The 22,124-nt window shown below is 38.3% G+C and overlaps 1 protein-coding gene across 3 annotated transcripts in view; it reads left to right on the top strand.

The window, feature by feature from the left end:
• MAOB (monoamine oxidase B) overlaps positions 1–22,124 on the top strand; it is a 113,205-nt gene that overhangs the window by 72,401 nt on the left and 18,680 nt on the right. For all 3 annotated transcript variants that reach the window (XM_032258545.1, XM_032258546.1, XM_032258547.1), the window contains 5 exons: positions 6,893–6,997; positions 8,033–8,124; positions 12,925–13,066; positions 14,289–14,438; positions 16,360–16,519. In XM_032258545.1, coding sequence (XP_032114436.1) covers positions 6,893–6,997; positions 8,033–8,124; positions 12,925–13,066; positions 14,289–14,438; positions 16,360–16,519 — 649 coding nt within the window. The remainder of the gene's footprint in view (positions 1–6,892; positions 6,998–8,032; positions 8,125–12,924; positions 13,067–14,288; positions 14,439–16,359; positions 16,520–22,124) is intronic.

Here is a 22,124-nt window from a genome sequence, read left to right as displayed (position 1 = left end):
ATGATCAAAGAAAAATGCTGTATGTAATTAGACTTTGTAACTTAGGTGCATCCTAGGACGAGGACTTATTCTAATGTCTTCTCATGATTTCTTCAGAAGCACAAGCCTCCCTGGACAATGTTCAAAACACTATCAATCCCTGGACTGTTTCTATCACGGCCAAATCTGAGGCCCGAAACTCTTGCTGTGCCTGTGGTTGTGTAATCTTATAAACTTAGACGTTTCCTCCTTACCCTACTTATTCCCTGAAGCTTGGAGATCTGCAATTTTTTATGAGTCTAACAATAGCTCTTTCCTGTGTTTATCAGAAGTTTTCCCTAATCTTATAAAAGAACACTTGCTTTTATGAATTTAGCTAAACTGTTGCCTGCTTAGACATAAAACACCAAGTACGTTAAAAGGTAAAGTGCTTTATTCTGCTTCATGATAGTTTTCTTTACATATTATTTGGTTTCCATTTATTCTGTTTTTGGTTTTAGAGTTTTGAGCAAACCTCATTTCTAAGAGCATTCCTAAGTTAGGAGAGCTTTAACACCTGGTCTTTGACACCATTGGATTACTGGAATTAATGCTATTTGGGCAACCCTCAATGTTTTGGGGACCCCATTGAATGAGAATACTTATAATTCAGCTAAGGCGACATTTCAACTGGATTACTCAGCTGGGATCTGTCAAGTAGAGTCTTGGAAGGGGTCCCTTCCTACCTTCATCACAGCACTTCCATATGACATGCACTGTACAAATAACTTATCTCTGGAAAAAGGAAGGAAGGATGGTGGAGGGGTGCCTATCTTATGTGTCTTGGTGGAAGGTTAATATAGAAGGATGTGGCCAGATGCAGTGACTCACATCTGTAATCTGAGCACTTAGGAGGCCATGGTGGGTGGATTACCTGAGGTTGGGAGTTTGAGACCAGCCTGGCCAACATGGTAAAGCCCCGTCTCTACTAAAAATACAAAAATTAGCCAGGCATGGTGGTGTGCACCTGTAATCCCAGCTACTTGGGAGACTGAGGCAGGAGAATCACTTGAACCAGGGAGGCAGAGGTTGCAGTGAGTGGCTTGCATCACTGCACTCCACACTGGGCAACAGAGCAAGACTCTGTCTCAAAAAAAAGAATATATATATATATACACACACACACACACACACACATATATAGAAGGATGCTCAGAATGCTTTTGTTGGTCAGGGCTCCACATGCTGGTCATGGTCAGTTAGTTAACTCTGCCTTGATCCAAAAGCTGTCCTTCACCTTTTCCCAGGCCAAGCCCCATGTGTCAGAGTGAGCTCTCACTTTCTAAATCAATTGTCTTTATGTTTCCAGGAGCTACCATGGTTGTTGGAGCAGATCTGTGCAGTAACAGACAGACAGTAATTAACCACATCTGCTGGGCTCACATTCTGCTTCAAATCATCTGGTGGTGATTTCTGGCAGAACCAATGTGTTTGTGAAAGCAAGCAAACAAAAAGCCCTGCATAATTAAATTGTTTGGCTGAATACTAATTTCTTCCACTGTATTTTTTTCTTAATGGATTTTCAAGCAAAAATATGCTGTTCTTCCAACTTATGATGTGGCTATTCAACTGCTTATGGTTTTATCTCTTTGTGATTCCCTTTACTTATGGGCAAAACACCACACTGATAGTCCGGAAAGATGAGCGTGTACACTAGTAGTAGATGCACATTGCCCTCAATGTGCAGCTTGATATGGTTCTTTGCTATTTGAGTTCTGTCCCACACCCACTTTGTACAAGTGCATCGTGTTCAGGAGGCAGGGTTGGGCACTACTCTGCTGATAGGGATCTGCAGAGACCAGAGTGCGTCTGGGGTCAAGGGGAGACTTAAAAACAAGTAGGATAGATAGTTATAACATAAGGAACCAAAGTACAAGATAGTTTAAAAATCAGGACATTGTGTCTCAAATAAATGACAAGTTCAAGGTCACACAGCTGAGAAGATATCAACCATGTACTGTGAACCTACTCTGTGCCAGCAGTCTCTACCAGCAGGTCCTAGGCATACAAAGATTATAATTACAATAGTAGCAGCTGCAGTAATAATATTGATTGAGAACTTACAACATGCCAGCCACTGTTCAAAGTGACTTACATGTATGAACACACTTCATCTTTCTAACATGCCTCCAAGATAGTTACTATGATCACATTTCACTGGTGAGTTAATTGAAACACAGAGAGGTTAAGCAACTTAACAGAGCTAGTGAGTGACAGACTGTGACTCAACCCAGGGAGACTGGCTCCAGAGCCCATGCTCTTGCAGAGCAGGGCCCAATGAATGACATAGAATAGTACATGCATGAAACTGGTGCAGTGGAGTTAGTGGCAGATGAAAGAGAAACAAAAAGCTCTGGGACACTGAGAAGACCACCTAGCCCAACTATTTATAATAATCTGGGTATACTTTCTGGAAGTATAATCTGGGTACACTTTCTGGAAGAAGATGATGGAGTCAATAGATGTTGAATTACAAAGACTGCTCTCTGGGGCCTGGAAGATTACACAACTGTCTTACTCTGTGACAGTTAGCTTAGGAGAAGCAGAGCTAGAATGAGGATTGACTTTTCCTTTGTGAAGGATGATCCCTGGATCAATCCACAGGTTTCTGCTGAGCAAGTATTATGTATTGAACTCTGATGGAGAAAGGATAAGTGGAGGTTTTCAGGTCAGCATGCAAGTTGTATGGAGCATGAATTATTTCTCAATAAAGCTGATTATAAAACAAAACCAGCATGCACTCAGCAGCCAGAAGTTGCTTCTAAATACCATTCTCTTGATAAAAGGAAAGGCTTCTTGGACAAATGACAGATTTAGGGCTTGGACAGAGAAAATAGATTAGTCTGGAGAATCCTCTAGTGCCAGAAATGAAAAAAAAAAATGCTCAACAGACAAAAGGATGAAGGCATGTGAAAGGGACACAGGCGCTGACCTGGAGGAGTGCCCAGAAGTAGAATAAGTGACAAACAAGTAATATAGTATTAGGTTATAATACAAGGTATAAAATACATACATACATACATATATATATATATATATATATGTTCACTGTTATAAATAAATGATTGAATAAGCGAATCAAAGGTGGGAAAGAGGAAAATCTTCCTTAGAAAATAATTCAAAAAATGTGTGGGGATTCTCCCTCTCTAGGAAGTGGAGGTTAGCTCCCACCATCCCCTCTTGAGGATGGTCCGAACTTAATGACTCTTTTCCAAAGAACAGAACATGGAAGATGGTGAATAGCAGCTCTACAGTGGAGAGACCTGACAGACACCACCTTAACCAAGGAATCAAGGTTAGCATCATCCGTGATAAGTCATACTGATATCACATGCCCTTTGAGGTGACATGATGACAAGAGCACTTGGTCTTTGTGGTAGTTTTCCCCAAAATTCATAGTCCCAATCTAAAAATGAAAAAAGTAACTTTAGACAGATCCAGATTGAGGGATATTCTACCAGATACCTGACCAGTATTCTTCAAACTTCTGGGGTTATGAAAAATGAGGGACGACTGAGAAACTATCACAGAGCATAGGAGACTAAGAAGACAGGACAACTAAGTGCAATGTGATGTCCTGGATGAGATCCTACAACAGAAAAAGGATATTTGGTGGATATGTGCATGAAATCCAAATAAAAGCTGAAGTTTAGTATATAGTGATGTACCCGTGTCAATCTCCTGGTCTTGGTAATCAATGTACCATGTAATGTAAGATGCTAACATTAGAGAAATCTAGATGAAAGGTATATGAGAACTTTCTGTACTATCTTTACAACTTTTTTTGTGAAACAACCATTACTTAAAATAGAAATTATATTTAAAACATAAAGCATAAAAGAAAGTCAGCAAGTGTCAGTATGCTGATCAACTAGAACTTCCATGCACTGCTGTTGGTAATATAAAGCAGTGCAACACCTGTGGAAAACTATTAAACTTCAAAAGTTTCATAAAATGATTTGGGAAGGATTCCCTCTTTTTGGATTATTTGGAATAGTTTCAGAAGGAATGCTACCAGCTCTTCTTTGTATGTCTGGTAGACTTCAGCTGTGAACCCGTCTGGACCTGGGCTTTTTTTGGGTGGTAGGCTCTTAATTGCTGCCTCAACTTCAGACCTTGTTATTGGTCTATTCAGGGTTTCGACATGGATGAACCTGGAAGCCATCATTCTCAGCAAACTGACACAGGAGCAGAAAATCAAACACCGCATGTTCTCACTCATAGGCGGGTGTTGAACAATGAGAACACATGGACACAGGGAGGGGAGCACTACACACTGGGGTCTGTTGGGGGGAAATAGGGGAGGGACAGCGGAGGGTGGGGATAGCATGGGGAGAAATTCCAGATATAGGTGAGGGGGGGGAAGGCAGCAAATCACACTGCCGCGTGCATACCTATGCAACAATCTTGCATGTTCTTCACATGTACCCCAAAACCTAAAATGCAATAAAAAAATAAGTTAAACCTACACCCACCATGTGACTCAGCTATTCCACTACTAGGCATTTAGCCAAGAAAAGAACAAACATATGTACATAAAAAGACCTGTACATGAATGTTCATAGCAGTTTGGTTCACAGTGGATCAAAACTAGAAATAGTTATTAACAGGCGAAACAAACCATGGAATATCCATACAATGGACTATTACTTAGCAATAAAAAGGGACAAATGGAAACGTGGACAAATCTCATAAATATCATGCTGAGCAAAAGATGCCAGATACAAAGGTGTACATATTGTATGAATCCATATAAAAATTTTTAAAACAGGCAAAAACAATCTATAGTGACAGAAAACAGAACAGTGGTTGCCCAGGGCCAGAAAGGGGACAGGGATTGTCTAGAAAGCAGAAAGAGGGAAGTTTCTGGAGTGATGGAAATGTTTTATATCTTGATTGGAGTGGTAGTTACATAGGTGTATACATGTGTCGAAACTCCCCAAATTGCATGTTAAATTATTTAATGTGGGTACATTGTTGAGGAGATATTGGTCCAAGGAAACAAAATTTTAGTTAGACAGGAGAAATAAGTTCAAGAGATCTATTGTACAACACAGTAACTATACTTAAAAACAATGTATTGTACTCCTGAAAATTGCTAAGAGAATAGATTTTATGTGTTCTCACCTCGCAAAATGATAGGTATGTAAGGTAATGCATATGTTAATTAGCTTAATTTAGCCATTCCACATACATATTTCAAAATATTATGTTGTACATTATAAATATATGCAGTTTAAATGGCAGGTTAAAATTGAAAAAATAACTTTTAACTATAAAAAACAAAATATGGAAACTAAACTGAGTACATTGTATATAAATTACACCTCAAGAATGTTAATTAAGAAGTGTGACAGTTAATTTTATGTGTCAACTTGGCTACATATTTGGACAAACATTATTCTAATGTTTCTGTCAAGCTATTTTTAAGATAAGGTTAACGTATAAATCAGTAGACTTTGAGCAAAGCAGATTACCTTCCGTAATGCAGATGGACCTCATCCAATTAGTTGAAGTCCTTAAGAGAAAAAGACTGACGTCTCCCAGGAAAAGAGGGAATTCTGCCAAAGGAATTCTGCCAGCAGACTCCCTTTGAAATCAAACTGCAACTCTTCCCTGGGTCCGTGGCCTACCCTGCAGATTTTGGACTTGCCATCCCTCTCAATCGACATGAGCTAATTCCTTAAAATAAATCTGAATCCTTCTCTCTGTCTTTGTTTCTCTCTCTGTTTCTGTCTCTCTCTCCATCTATATCTATATCAACTCTCTATATCTATGTATCTGTGTATGTATGAATGTATCTATCTATCTATCTAACCATCTATCTATCTATCTCTTGTTGGTTCTATTTCTCTAAGGAATCCTGGTGAGAAGAAACGTAAGACTGTATCTCAACCCTTCCCTGAGAATCTTATGGCCTTGTTGGAGAGAGAAGACCAACATGGCCACAGAATTAATACAAGAACAAATATGAAACCTCTTATTTCACAATTCTAGTTTCTCTGCCTACAGCATCAACACAAGGTGCTTCTTTGTTGAATAACTCAGAGTTTTGGGGAAGTTTTCATTGACTGAGGACCTTAAGTTATTCTGATTCAGTTGAAAGATGCTGTCAGAATGCACAGCCTGGCTTCTGAGTCAGGTTTTCAAATTGACTCAAAGTGGTTTTTTTTTGTATGTCTCTTAAGCACCATCAACAGGTTAATTCTCCCAGAGGTTATTAATTTTTAATCCTTGGAACAATGTGATCCCTTTACCTCTGTGTCAAGCTATCCCTGCAGGAAGAACCAGGTGGTATAAACATGTCTGGAAGTGAAGCTTGAAGTTGTCTAATCTTTCTGCTTTGACTTTGCTGATCTCTGGGAACTCCTGTGTTGACCTAGCACAACTGAGTCCTTGGGAAAGCTTTCTGGGCCCTGTTTTGTGGTTCTTCTAACAGATGGTTGCATTCTTGTGATTGGTTTTTCATCCGCTTCTAAGTTGTATCATGCTTATAGTTATAATTTTCTGACTCTCTAGGCACACAGAGGCTCCTGACTCTGAGATATTTGCAAGTATCATTGGCAAATAAGATTTCCTTAGTTTAACTTCATTTATATACTGGTATTTAAATTTTATATGGTAAGGGCTCCAATTTCAGAGATAAATCTCTTTACTGTGCTCGGTGTGGTAGTGAACTTAACAGAGAATTTTGCTGGAAATCTCTATGCCAAAATCTTAGATGGGGTTCTAAGGACACAAGGAGCTAAAAACTTGAGTGTATATCACATATTGATAACTCACATGATTTTGCTTGCAGGCATTTACCAATTTAGCAGATTACCTACTTTTACATTGTAAATATTTCCCTTTAAAAATATCTTGTACCTCACAGGGCAAATCATACCCCTTCAGAGGGCCACTCGCACCTGTGTGGAATCCAATTACCTACTTAGATTATAACAACTTGTGGAGGACATTGGATGACATGGGGCGAGAGGTAAAACTTCTTTGACTGTATTTGTATTTTTTTTGTGATAAGTTTAGTCCTTCAAAGAAAGAAAGTACAATATATCTCTAATGCCTAGCACATTGTGAGCATATGGTAACAGTTAGTAAAGATTTGTGAAATGAATGAATGAACTTGTTTCTAATCTCTACAAGAATAAGATGTCAAACAGATTGATATTTGTATACTAATGATGAGTGGGGAGAAGACTGGATGTCACTCAGCCTTCTTGGAATTATGTTTCAAATTTTGTAAATCTTGGGTACATAGCAAAATTAGACTTCTGGGTCTTTGATTTACCACGATGCCCAAACAAGTCATAAGTAAGCACACATAAAGCTTTTTTGTTTTTCTTTTAAGTTCCGGGATACATGTTCAGAACGTGCAGGTTTATTACATAGGTATACATGTGCCATGGTGGTTTGCTGCACCTATCAACCCATCATCTAGGTTTTAAGCCCTGCATGCATTAGGTATTTGTCCTAATGCTCTCCCTCCCCTTGCCCCCACACCCCCGACAGGCCCCAGTTTGTGATGTCCTCCTCCCTGTGTCCATGTGTTCTCATTGTTCAACTCCCACTTATGAGTGAGAACATGTGGTGTTTGCTTTTCTTTTCCTGAACACACATAAAGCTTAACTGAAAATTCCATAGATATGATTTGCTGCAGCTCTGTGATCCTTGTTAAAGAGTTAAATTTATGAATGTTCTCTGGAAGTTAGTAACTTAGGAATCTGTATCTAGAAATAGCCCAGTTACAACATGCCTCTATTTATTGTGCAGGAAGTGTTATCATAAATTAAATATGGCTTGAGTGGTATGGATTTATAATAGGAAAGCTACATAGACAGCATTGATTATGCAGTAAAAGCAATATTGGGTGAATTTGGAAGACAACATTTTTCTTCTTGAAGTTAGTTTCTAATACTATTTGACTACTTATTTAAAATGGAAAATTACAAAAATAAATAAAATAACATGGAAAATTACATCTGTCTTTCTCCTTTGAATCCTCATCTGAATGTAGATTCCCAGTGATGCCCCATGGAAGGCTCCCCATGCAGAAGAATGGGACCACATGACAATGAAGGAGCTGTTGGACAAGGTCTGCTGGACTAAGTAAGTCTTGCGATTAGGCACAGGCATTTATTGTGACCACCTTTCAGGTTTCTTTAGCAATACCATTCAACAAGTATGGGACAAGTAGCTGCTTTGTGTCTAAAACCACACCACCAGCCAAGTGGAATGCTGAAAAACATTGGAATTGGCTCTTACCCTAAACATATCTGTACATACAACTTATTTCTTTGGAATAGTTTTATATCACAAAGATGATATTACCCTACGAAGTCCTCAGAACAGACTAGAAGGTACCACCTTCTTTATCTAAAACAGCTTAAAGACCATCAGCTTAAAGCTCTCATTTGTCAAGTTGTTGATATAGGACAATTTTTGTATTCCTCACTGGTGGTCAAATGTGAACATGGTTAGCCTGCACATTTGCATTGCAACACCTTATGTGATGTAGTGCAACCCTTCAAGGAGTTAAAGAAGAACCTCTAAAGCCTTTGTCTAAAAAGTTCCCAACTACAGGGGAAACGTGACTGGAGGGCTGCTTCCCTTTAGTGAACAAACAGGTACGCATAAGTTAAGCATAAATTCTTGTTGGCAGAACTGGAAACTGTAGAGAAATTGCGGAGGCAGTATAGACAGACCACATGGAGGAGTCACACTGCTCTTGGACAGCAGGGAAAATGGAAAGGATTCTGACGGTTCCAATTCAAACACACGGTAAATTTGTGGTAAACCATGTAAGAGAAATGGAAGCCAAATTCAAGGAGACTGTTCTGTCTTGCTAAAGAGCATTAGTTGAGAATATGTTTGGCTCTGGGGTTAATTTCTTCATTCTTAGGTACTCATTCACTGCCAACTATAAGTAAAAACAAGCTTTTAGAATATCTGAATCTAAAGAATGAAAATAATGAAAAGACATAAAATTTATATACTTTTCTATATAAAAATTCAGCTTCTTATAATTTAACTTTAAGAAAGTGAGACAAAAGAAGAGAGAGAGAGGCATACAGGGAGAGAAGGAGAGAGGGAGAAAGAGTGAAAGAGACAGATTCAAAGCATTATTTTTAAAAGAGAGGATCTGAAAGCCCAATAATAGAAGATTGGCAAAATGAAGTATTAAACATTTTAAAAATGCAATACTTGAGGGTTTTAAAAAGTCGTGTTGTAGAGGAATATTTAGTGACTGAAGAAAATAGTAATATTAAACACACAGAAAAGCAGGCTGTTTTGGTATGGTATATGATCTCATTTCTAAAAACAGCTATTTATTTATGCACTGCAAAAGCAATGGACATCCATCAAAATGTTTTTAACATTTAATATTACCATGCAAACATTTATTTTTAAAATGCTTAAAACCATTACATCATTAAAAATTATTTTTTAAACATCATATTTCATGGTACTAGAATATCCCATGGAAAATGAATGTATAATGTATTTGTTCATTATCATCGTGTTGAACACATTACCATTTCAGTTTTTTGTTATTATTATACAATACTCTATAATAAACATCTTTATGCCTCTCTTATGTCTTCAACCTTTGAAAGCAACCAATTCTGGAATAGTAAAATCCTTTTATGTCATGAAATCAATGCCTGTTCTAATCATATTCTTTTAAACATTTATCTAATGCTATTTAACACTTCTATGAGAATGTAGTTTGCAATATAATTTATTTTAATTGAAACAAAATTGTAGTATTTATTTTTAAATTATATACTTTAGATTTTCAAAATATAATAAGTATATAATTATCTGTATTTGTCTTATAACTCCTGTTATGAAAAGCTTTTAGTAAATTCAGTTAGGTCTTTTCTCCCCAGAGAACTTTTAAGTTTCTTGACTATAAAATCAATTATATTTCTTTGGGATCACAGGGACCTGACATTTTCTATCATAGCCCTTGGCCTAGTCCTCCATTAGTGAATATTCTAAGTTGTCGTTTGACAAAACAATGTATTCTGAGATGTTAGGAATATAAGAACACAAGACAATCTTCTAACTCTTCCCAAGCAAGATACACACAGTATTATTTCCTGTATTTAAATGAAGTAATCCCCAGAATATCCAACCTATTATTGTTTAAACTAAAGCAAAATCATACATTCCAACACTAATGTTGATTATTCTATCAGTTATTATTGTTTACAAAGTGCCCTTCACAAACATGAATTGTATTTTTAATGTGATCATAGCTATGTAAAAACATTTTTTTAAAAAATCCTATACTTAGAAAAAAATGCATCAAAATGGGACTAATAATTATCTTCTGGAGGGGCAGAAATATGGAAGATATTCGTTCTCTCATCTTTTTATCTTATAAACTTTCCAAATTTTATATAATGTGCATGTATTTTTCATGTAGGAAAATACTATAACATTTATCTTTTAAAAAGTCAACAGGGCAAAAAATACGGAAATATTATTGCACTAGCTTCCTTGACCTTCCATCCTTCAAATATTGTTCTTATTTCTTTTCTTACTGAAGCTCCTGGAGTAAATTCAAATAAAGGATTAGGAATAGACTGGCCCTTCAGAATTACTTTTAGATTTCCCTTTAATTCAAACCAGAATTATTTCTTTCCCACCAAATTGGCAACAATAACAACTAGAATTGCAGCAATATTTTTGTTAAAAATTGGCTGTCCAGTGGGCCAATGTTAAATTTTAGTTATTTATTACTCCCTTTACTGTATGCCCCTAAATTCACCTATATAATAAGGAACAAAAGAAATAGGAATTTAGGAAGTAGGAAATAAAATACTACTTTGAAGTAGTATTTTAAATAGACATCTGGATATTTGTTTTAGTTAGATATTACAAATTGCTTCTGCAAGGAAGGCATGAATTAGCAATTTTCATTCATTCAATTATCATGAGAAATCTTACAAAGCTAACTGTAAGTCACTTTAATGTATATATGACACCATCTCACAGGCTGTAATAATGGAGACTGTAATAGATGGGCTGTCAGGTTGTTATGGCTGCAAATAATGTCAATAACTGGTATGTGTGTTAGGCATGATTCTACAAATTTCTAGGGTCAAGATACAGTAAAGTAGAGAGATGCCCCTTGGTGAGTATTTGTACTTCCAAGGTTGTCAGTTGACTAATTAGAAAACATTTTGTGGTATTAAAAGCATGAGTTTTGAGTCAAATATGATCTGGTTTGGAGTTGCGCCATTATGTATTCCTAAACTGTCCAAGACTCACTTTTCTAGCATATGAACTGTGGGAAAATAATAGATATTTGATAGTGTTGTTGCAACAATTTAACAAGGTAATAATTTGAAAGACAATGGAGTGCAGAAAGAGTTCAATAAATGGAAGACAATATCATTTATTCCACCCATTGTCAGCATTACCAGGTGGAAAATTCTGCCTCAGACATAACCAGATTAACAATATGTAAACTTCACATCAAAGTCAAAAGGGGATTGGACCTTATTAAAGATATCCCAGAGTGCACAGTACTACTGGTGAATTTTAGGGTGTGCTCCATATAATGGAATCCTCGAAATTGCATGAGATTGTTTGCTTTCTGGTGTGCTTCCTGATAGGTGATAACCTGTTATCATTTACCTGCCAATGCTAAGCAAAAGCTTACCCATTTATGCTGTACTAATTGCTGGTCCCCTCATCCATTATTTGAGCTTGTCTTCTGTTAGGCAGTAAAATAACTGAATAGATAACTGTGACTAATTTTGTGTTTGGTACAGCATATAGCATATCCTTTGCACGTGATCGATGTTTAAAAAATAATGTTTAACTGATATTTCTCATCATTCATTCATTCATTTAATCATGCAACAAGTAATTATTGAGTGCTTACAATGTTCCAGGCACTATTTTATTAAAGGGGACACTATGGTGAATGAGAAACATAAAGTCCTTGTTCTCATAGGTTGATATTCTAGTGGGGGGAGGCAGCAATTCAAAAAACCCATAATCAAACAATTTTAGACAGTGAAAAGAGTTCTAAAGATACTATACAGTAGCAAAATGATAAAGAATGTCAGGGTGCTGGGAATATGGAAGCCAGTGGTCATTTTCATAGGCAAACAAGAACGTGGCTTTCTAAGGAAACATTAGAATGGAAAGAAGTGGGTACAAGATCAGGCAGAAAAGGTAGGCATGGGCTAGATCACTTAGGGCTCTGGAAGCCCTGGTGTAAGATCTGAATCTTATTTTGGTTTTAACAGGATACCACTGGAGGTTTTTTAAGCCAGAAAATGACATGATTTGATTTACACTTCAGAGACAGCACCATAATAGGGAGGGAGGGAAAAGCCACTGGCTTTGATTGTGATGAATAGATACCAAATGAGGATGAATGGAGGCAGAGAGGCCGGTCTGGAGGAAGTAATTGCAACACTCCTGGAAAGAGGTGGATGCTAAATTTGTGGTAAAGGTGGAGTGATGTGGTGGGAGATAATGGGATTTCCTGATGAATTGGATAGGGGAAGGTTGATGGAAAGAGAGAAATAATGTTTGCTTTCTAGAGTGTTGGCTTTAGTCGTTGAGGAAATGGTGGTGCTTTTTACTGAGATGGGAATCACTGGAAGAGCAGCAGGTATGTAGCGAGAAATCATGAAAGCACAGAATCTGGAATAGAAGCTGGTTCTGAGTAAGGTGCTTTGTTTAGATGGAAAATAATCTGACATTTCAAAAACCTCTGATGTTGTTTTTTGTAATATTAGATTTTAGCGACAATTTTTTGACCTTACCACATTGTCCTAAACTTAACCAAGAAAATATATTATTACCCAAATAATTTTTAGAGAATTAAGAAGCTGCTCTCCTGCATTTGCCAATTTCTTCTTGTTTCTTCCTGTGCAGATCTGCAAAGCAGCTTGCCACTCTCTTTGTGAACTTGTGTGTCACCGCAGAGACCCATGAGGTCTCTGCTCTCTGCTTCCTGTGGTATGTGAAGCAGTGTGGAGGCATAACCAGAATCATGTCGACAACCAATGGAGGACAGGTACCCATCCATTCCCCCACTGTCCCAATGGAAAAACACTGCTACTAAAATGAAAGAGCAGCACCCTACTTCAATCATGAACTGCTGAAGTGGGAAACAAACTTGTGGCTTTTAGAGCATTACCATGGCAGCTTAAAGTGGTTCTTGTAAGGCACAGTCTGTTGTCAGGTACCCACTTTGAGAACCCAGTGTACAATGTAATTGTAAAACTAGGCTTATCTCTATTTATGCACTGTTGCCATTTTCCGTCTAGATATACATTCAATTATTATTTGGCAAGTTTGTAGGAGACCATCTGAAGTAAGCTTAGCTTGAGCACTTTTTGGAGGGTTTCTAAAGGAAAGTCAGAAATGCATTTTCAATTTAAAATACACACTACGCATGGAATTCATTCATTCAATGCTCATTTCTTGAGTCCTGGCACTATGTAAGGCACTGTGCTAGGCACAGTAGGAACAGATTAGAGTTCTTAGGTAATCTGCTTGGTTGTCATGTTCCTTTCTTCTCTCTCTCCCTCTTCTTCTTCTTTCTCTTCTCCTCCTCCCCCTCCTCTTTCTCCTCCTTCTTTTCTCCTTCTCCTTCTTCTCTGACCTTAACTGAACTGAAATTGCAGAGATGGTAGTCGGGTCAACTGTGTGCATAGCCAAGTAGAACATTTGGAAGTTTTAGCAAGGCTCAGGGCAAATGCATACAGTGAGGTGAAACGACTTCAGTGACTACAGAGGCAGCAGGCACCTGACCCAGGATAAGATGGGCAGCCAGCCACAGGGAGTAGGCTGGCCTGGGGGAAGGGAACATGGTGGGAGGCAGGGAAGTTCTGCACTTGAGCCACAAAGCAAGGAGGCTTAGGCCTGTGCAGGCACACTAGGGCAGAGCTTTAGATCCAGCTTCACCAGGACCAGCTCCCAACAAAAGACTACAGATAGGACAGACAGCAGGGATGGTGACCAGAAAAGTGGAACACAAGGGTCACTCTGAAGATGTCCAGCTAAGGTTGGAGCCTAGGAATCTACAAGAGCGTAGCTTGTAAAGTAACTTAGAAATCCTGTAATTTTGTCCAAAGACAGCAATTCCTAGTTAGAAAACAATGGTGGCAGACACTAGTCACAGCAGCAAAATGAAATGTTATACATCTCAGAGTAAAGATAGGTGAGGACAATTAGCAATTTAGAAGTTTATGCCCATTCCTGCATTTCTTACCCACCTCCTTTTCTCTTTCCAGGAGAGGAAATTTGTGGGCGGATCTGGTCAAGTGACTGAGCGGATAATGGACCTCCTTGGGGACCGAGTGAGGCTGGAGAGGCCTGTGATCTACATTGACCAGACAGGAGAATATGTGCTTGTGGAGACCCTAAACCATGAGATGTATGAGGTACCTGTAATATCGTGAAATATAGATTTGATCTTCATCCCAGTTTCCTGGCATACAACTTTAAAAATTCTTAGAATCTCCAAAGTGATGTACTGTGATGCCAATGATTGATGTAGCTTCAGGAGGGGCTGGTCACAGGAAAGACCATGGCAGGATTAGAGGGTTGGGACTTTCAATCCCACCCCCAGCCTCCAGTGAAGGAATGAGGCAAGGGGTTGAAGGTTGAATCAATCACCAGTAGTCAATGATTTAATCAATCATACCTACATAATGAAGCCTCCATAGAAACCCAAAAGAACCTAGTTCTGGGAGCTTCTGGATATCTGCACAATTTGAGGTTCCTTGAGAATGGCATGCCTGGGGAGGGCATGGACATTCCTTGCCCCTTCTCACATCCCTTGTCCTATGGACCTCTTCATCTGTATCTTTTGCAATATATCTTTTTTTATAATACAACAGTAAACATGTTTCCCTGAGTTCTGTGAGCTGCTGTAGCAAATTAATCAAACTCAAGGAAGGGGTGTAGGAACATCGGCTTGAAGGAGATTGATCAGAAGATCTGGAAGCTATACTTGTGACTGACATCTGAAGGTGGGTGACTGTCTTGGAGACTGAGCCCTCAACATGTAGGATCAGAAGCTGTCTCCAGGTAGATACTGTCAGAATTGAATTGCAGTCAGAGGACACACAGCTGGCGTCTGCTGTAGAATTGCTTTCTGGCTTCGTGTGTGGGGAAAACCCACCCCACATTTGGTCACAGAAGTCTTCTGTGGTGGTCATTGTTGACTGAGAGAATGGAAAAACACTTTGGTATGATTTTTTTTCCACTCAGAGTAACCAAGACACTTAAACAAGTGGGAAGAGGCCACAGGCTCATAGATAATCAAAGTTCAAATGAAGTCGAGAATACTGCACACTTCACAGTCTTTTTTCCAAAAGTGAAAAAGCTACTTCTAACTGAAAAAAAGGAAAAGAGAACCAGAACATTTGGGGTGGGGGAAGATTTATAAAAGCATATAAATGTATTCTAATGTAGATGACAGGGTGATGGATGCAGCCAACCACCGTGGGACGTGTATACCTACGTAACAAACCTGCATGTTCTGCACGTGTACCCCAGAACTTAAAGTACAATTAAAAAACATATAAAGGTATTGTCAATCCTCTGTATTTTGCTTTTATGTAATTAGAAAAACACAGAAAGTATTTATTTCATAAATATCAAGCACATCCTATGTGCCTGACATTATTCTAGGAGTCAGGAACATAACCCTGAACAAAACAGATAGAATTCTCTGCCCACATACAATTCTTGTTCTAGTGAAGGAGAAAGATCATTATGAAACATATAATTAAAATATAAAGTATGTCAGATAGTGATAATTAGTGTGGAAAAAATCAAGCAGGGAGATGGGGAGAGGGCATACCAGAAAGTGGGATGGGAGAATTGGTTATGCAAATTTAAATAAGGTTATCAGGGAAGGCCTCACTGAGGTGGTATCTGATAGAGAATTGGCGAAGACGAGGGATTGAGCCATGTGGCTCCCTGGGAGGAAATGGAACAGCCAGTGCCAAGGCCCTGAGGTGGGAGAAAGCTTGATGTGGCCAAGGAACAGCAAGGTGATCAAAATGGCAGAAGTAAGAGTGAGGGCAAAAGTAACAGGAGGTGAGATCAGTGATGTAACAGGTCCATTTCATGTGTGGCCCTGGTGATGATGGTGAGAACCTTGGCTCTGACTCTAAGTGAAATGGGAAGTTGTTGGAGGTTTTGTACTAAGGAACAATTAGGGCTACTTTAGGTTTCAACAAAATCCTTCTCACTTCTTTAAGAGACAGGAAAAAGGGTAGATAGAATGAGAATCATTGGGAAAAAACAACAGCAACAGGGCAACAATGTTTAACCACGTTGCTTTTCTTTCAGGCTAAATATGTGATCAGTGCTGTTCCTCCTGCTCTGAACATGAAGATTCACTTCAATCCCCCTCTGCCAATGATGAGAAACCAGATGATCACTCGTGTACCTTTGGGTTCAGTCATCAAGTGTATAGTTTATTATAAAGAGCCTTTCTGGAGGAAAAAGGGTGAGTACTTTCCTTACATTAAAATCTTTAGAAGAAGGTCCAAGAAACTTGTTGCTAAGATGTGCATTTTAAAAAATGTCGATTTTTATTTTAGATTCAGGGTTATATGGATATGTTGCATGGTGCTGAGCTTTGGGATATGAATGACCTTATCATTCAGGTAGTGAACATCACAGTATCCAATAGGTGGGTTTTCAGCTCTTGCCTCACTCTTTACCTCCCCCTCTAGTAGTCCTCAGTGTCTATTATTCCCATCTTTATATTCATACTTACCCCATGCTTAGCTCCCACTTATAAGTGGGAACATGCAGTATTTGGTTTTCTGTTTCTGCACTGATTCGCTTAGGATAATGGCCTCCAGCTGCTTCCATGTTGCTGCAAAGGACATGATTTAGTTATTTTTTATGGCTGCAGAGTATTCCATGGTATATACATGCAACATTTTCTTTCTTTCTTTTTTTGTTAATGTGGAGTCTCACTTTGTTGCTCAGGCTGGAATGCAGTGGCGCTATCTTGGCTCACTGCAACCTCCACCTCCCAGGTACAAGCAATTCTCCTGCCTCAGCCTCCAGAGTAGCTGGGACTACAGGCATGTGCCACCATGCCAGGCTAATTATTTTTGTATTTTTAGTAGAGACAGGGTTTCATCTTGTTGGCCAGGATGGTCTCCATCTCTTGACCTCGTGATCTGCCTGCCTCAGCCTCCCAAAGTGTTGGGATTACAGGTGTGAGCCATTGCGCCCCACCCACATTTTCTTTATCTAATCCACCATGGATGGGCACCTACATTGATTCCACATGTTTGCTATTGTGAGTAGTGCTGTGATCAACATATGACTGCATGTGCCTTTTTGGGAGAACGATTTATATTCCTTTGGGTATATACCTAGTAATGAGATTGCTGGGTCTCATGATAGTTCTATTTTTAGCTCTTTGCCAAAACTCCAAACTACCTTCCATAGTGGCCGAATTAATTTACATTCCCAACAACAGTGCCTAAGTGCTCCTTTTTCTCCAACATCTCTTCTTTTTTGACTTTTTAATAATAGCCATTCTGACTGGTGTGAGATGGTATTTCATCATGGTTTTGATTGGCATTTATCTGATGATTAGTGACATAGAGCTCATTTTCATATGCTTTTTGGCCATTTTTATGTCTTCTTTTGAGAAGTGTCTGTTCAGGCATTTTGCCTACTTTTTAATGGGATTATTTGGTTTTTGCCTATAGAATTAAATTCCTTATAGATTCTGGATATTAGACCTTTGTCAGATGCATAGTTTGCAAATATTTTCTCCCATGTTATAGGCAGTGTGTTTACTTTCATGATAGTTTCTTTTGCTGTGTAGAGCTCTTTAGTTTAATTAGATCCCATTTGGCAATTTTTGTTTGTTGCGATTGCATTTGAGGACTTAAAGGCATGTGTTTGCATGTAACTGTTTTGTTACGATGCTGGACATAAAATGTTAATCCAGGTTTTAAGCACAATTCTTTCAAATAAAGTGTATTGGCACAAACTCATGGAATTAACTTCCCTTAGAATATAACCAATTCTTTGTAAATCAATAAAAAGTTTATTTAATCCTCCCACAAAATCTTGTGAAAAGAGGTGAGTAACCTTTTCTGATTCAGTGTTTTAAAGTATGGGTTTATAAAGCCATTCACAATGGTTGGGATTCTGAAAGTTCTTGGCTCTCTCTCACTAGTGTCGATTCTACCATATTCAATTCAATTCATTTATTCATTTGCACATATTCAACAAGTGTACCAGTCAACTGGGTAGAACATTGCAGGGATGCTCACTAAAATGCTAGATTCTACAATGATGGGAATGTTCTAGAGCTGCTTTAATATACTAGTTACTAGCCACATGTGGGTACTGAACACTTGAAATATGGCTAGTGAGACTTAGGAATTAGATTTTAAATTTTTATTTAATTTTAATCGCTTTAAATATAAATGCAAATAGCTACATGCAGACAGCACAATGCTAGAGTCTTGTCATATTTGCTCTTATAGCATCCACTTTTCTTCCAAGTGGAGACCATGTAAGAAGAGTCAGTACCTAGGACTGAGGGCGAACGGCAGGATGTACTTCAAGGAGGAGCAAGACTGCAGAAAGAAGTTTAGAGGCAAATGGGGAAAATGCCACAATTTTGCTTTAGGGTGCTTCTTCCTGTATGCTGCTCTTTTTCAGCTGCATCACAGGCTCCTCATTCTCCACCTTGCAGGTAATCACATTTAGGACTACTATGGGATTGGTGCATCAGTTGAGCAAATAATCTACTCTTTGCAAAGTCCAGTGCAGTGACCCATCACAAAGAGCCCTGTCATTTTAGTCTTTGAATCTAATGGCAGTAACACACTGGTGCTGAGTTACTTCCTCTTGTGACCCAGGTCACCCATTTTAAATGGCTGGCTGGTAGCAAGTAAATAAGGTTTAGGACCAGGAATACAGTCTTCTCTTAATAAGTGTGAGTGCCTTTATTTATGGAGAGAAACCAACTTTCCATTCATGCCTGCAAATCTTTATCTTAGGCCTGCTATGTGCCAGGCAAGTTGTTAAGCGTCAGTATTAAAAAGAAAACCCAGGTTCTCTACCCTCAGGATCTGACTTGGTCCTTGTTGGTAATGAGCCTTGAGTAAGACTTTTAAAAATGACTGTGGGCAGGCCAAAGTGGTTCACACCTGTCGTACCAGAAGTCAGGAGGCTGAGACTGGAGGATTGCTTGAGCCCAGGAAGCGAAGGATACAGTGAATGAGCTATGATTGTACCACTGTACTCCAGCCTGGGCAACAGTGTGAGACTCCATCTCGATCTCAAAAAAATAAAGCAAAATAAAATAAAAGATTGTAGACATGAGATAGCCTCACCAAAGCATTTGAGATTTCTTTTGAGAAACAACTTTAATATAGTTCTTCAGCTGATCACCTGTTGTATGCCAGTCACTGTGCTAGGCATTGAGAATTCAAAGGCACTTTTCCTTGCCCAGAAAATCCAGATTCAGGAGGAAGACAGTCATGCAAACTGGTAATTGCACAACAATGTATTGAGTTCTAGGCTGTTATAGAAACACCAAGCAGGGCTCCAGACTCATATCCAATATGATTCCTGTTACACTGAGAGATGATTCAATGACACTTACTTGAAAACTTTTGTAATGAAATCTGAAGAAGTTCACTCTTATAACAGGATCTTTGCTTTGCATCAGACTATCAATGTCACTGCCAAAGACACTGTAATTAACGAGTATCATACAAGTTCAGTCAATATGAGGTAACAAGATAGAAGGGTATGAATTATGCAGCCACAACAATCCAGCACAGTGACTAGCACATATCAGGCACGCAGTCAGCAATCACAAAAGGGTTTTGTTTTTTTTGTTGCTTTGTTTTGTTTTACAGTGTGGCTTAGGTTATTAAAGAGAAAGTAACATTTTGTATTTTGATACAGACAGCTGTAGCCAGCTCTTAATTGCTTCTCCCCTCCACACCCCCCACCCAATCCCAGCGTCATGCTAAACCCTGCTTTTATTTTTAATTGTAGATATTTAAGGTGTACGTCATAATGTTTTGACACATATGTACGTAGTGAAATCATTTGTGGTCAAACAAATTAACACATCCATTTCCTCACATGGTTACCTCCTCTGTGTGGTTAAGAGCACCTGATGGCTTTTAGATTGATTATCCCAAGAAATGCTTCCCAGTCTCTTTGTGTGTAACATCATTGTGAACTTTCAAGGACGAGTCGTCTCCTTTTCTTTGTTGGCCTTCCACCGAGATATCCTAAGTCTAACCATCCTCACCGTCAGCACCCCACCCTACATGGGATACATAAGCCCTTCATTCTAGCCCACTTCTGTGGAAAGGGTAGGTTGTTAGCAATGCATTGAATTCTTGTGGTCTCCTTGCTTTTGTTCATCTATGAACCATTTCTACTTTCCCTTAAATATTTACATCTAATTTATATCAATTTCTGTTTTCAATGACAGGAGCAGTACCTGTTTTTCTAAATTACAGAAGTAAATCTAATGATCATAAAACTTTCGAAAAATAAAAGTGTGTGAAAAATGTTTCTCTTCTATTGTTCCTCCCCCTATAAAGCCACGGTTAAAAACTTAGATTGTTTATCCTTAAAGATTTGCTGTTTACATAGGTAATACAAGCTGAACACCCCTAATCTGAAAACTCAAAATTCAAAATGCTCCAAATTCTGAAACTGTTCAAGCACCAACATGATGCCTCAAGTTGAAAATTCCATACCTGAGCTCATGTGACAGGTCACAGTCACAACTTTGTTTCATGTACAAGATTATTAAAATATTGTACAAAATTACCATCAGATGATGTGTATAAGATGTATTTGAAACATAAATGAATCTGTTGTTTAGGCTTGGGTCTCACCCCCAAATATCATTATGTATGTGCAAGAATTTTAAGATCTGAAAAGAGCCCAAATTTGAAACACTTCTCGTCTCAAGCATTTCAGATAAGGGATACAAATACTCAAGGTGTACTTTAAATATATGTGTGTGAGCATCCCTATATATATGTAGACAGAACTATATATACTGGAAATACATGTTAAATAATATAATAAATATTTTATACAAATGTAACTTTAATTTTAAATAAATATGTTAATATATTTTTCCAAAAACATGTTTTTTCAAAAAACGTCATACATCATACATCTCATATTGAAATTTGCTTTTTCCTGTGAACAATATGCCATGGACATCTCTCCATAGAAGTACATTTAAATTTACCCCCTTTCAACAACTGAATAAACAGTATCTCATTTTGTGCCTTATCAGAATTTACCCAAGACATTTGCTGTTGATAGTCATTTTTCTTGTTTCCAACCTTTTGCTATTATACACTATGCTGCAATAAACAGCATCCTCCATATAGCTCTACAGATTTGTATAGGAGCATTTCTTTTTTATAAATGTTCTAGAATGTCAAGTCAATTGATGTGGGTAGACCTGTGAAACTTTTGTTAGGGTTTCTGTCCTCTCACACCCTTGCCAGTTGATTTAAGTTCCATATTTGTCTTCTCTAAATACCATGTTAAAATTTGATTCCCACTGTTGGAGATGGGGCCTAAAGGCAAGTGTTTGGGTTATGTGGGCAGATCCCTCATGAACATCTTGGTGCCATCCTTCTCCCTGAGTAGTAAGTGAGTTCTTGCTCTGTCAGTTCCCATGAGAACTGGTTGTTTAAAAAGAGCCTGGCACTTCCCTTCCCTCTCTCTTGCCTCCTGTCTCACCAAGTGATCTGCACACACCAGCTTTGCTTCACCTCCAGACATGAGTGGAAACTTCCTGAGGCCTTTAGGAGAAGGAGATGCTGGTGCCATATTTCTTGTACAGCCTATAGAAACATGAGCCAAATAAACCTCTTTCTTTTATATATTACCCAGCCTCAGGTATCCCTTTATAGCAACACCAGCAGAATAAGACACAAGCTTATAATATTTAAAATTTTTCTGTCAATCAGATAGGAGAAATTACCTCATTTTTCTATAATTTGTAATTTTTATCATTAACAAAGTGTCATTTTGTTAATTACCTTTGCTCATTAAAGTTTTTCTTTTCTGTA

This window comes from Sapajus apella, unplaced genomic scaffold (assembly GCF_009761245.1).
Source record: "Sapajus apella isolate SASKATOON/1434 unplaced genomic scaffold, GSC_monkey_1.0 scaffold103, whole genome shotgun sequence".
Taxonomy (NCBI): Eukaryota; Metazoa; Chordata; class Mammalia; order Primates; family Cebidae; genus Sapajus; species Sapajus apella.
This window is presented reverse-complemented; position numbering and strand designations above follow the sequence as displayed.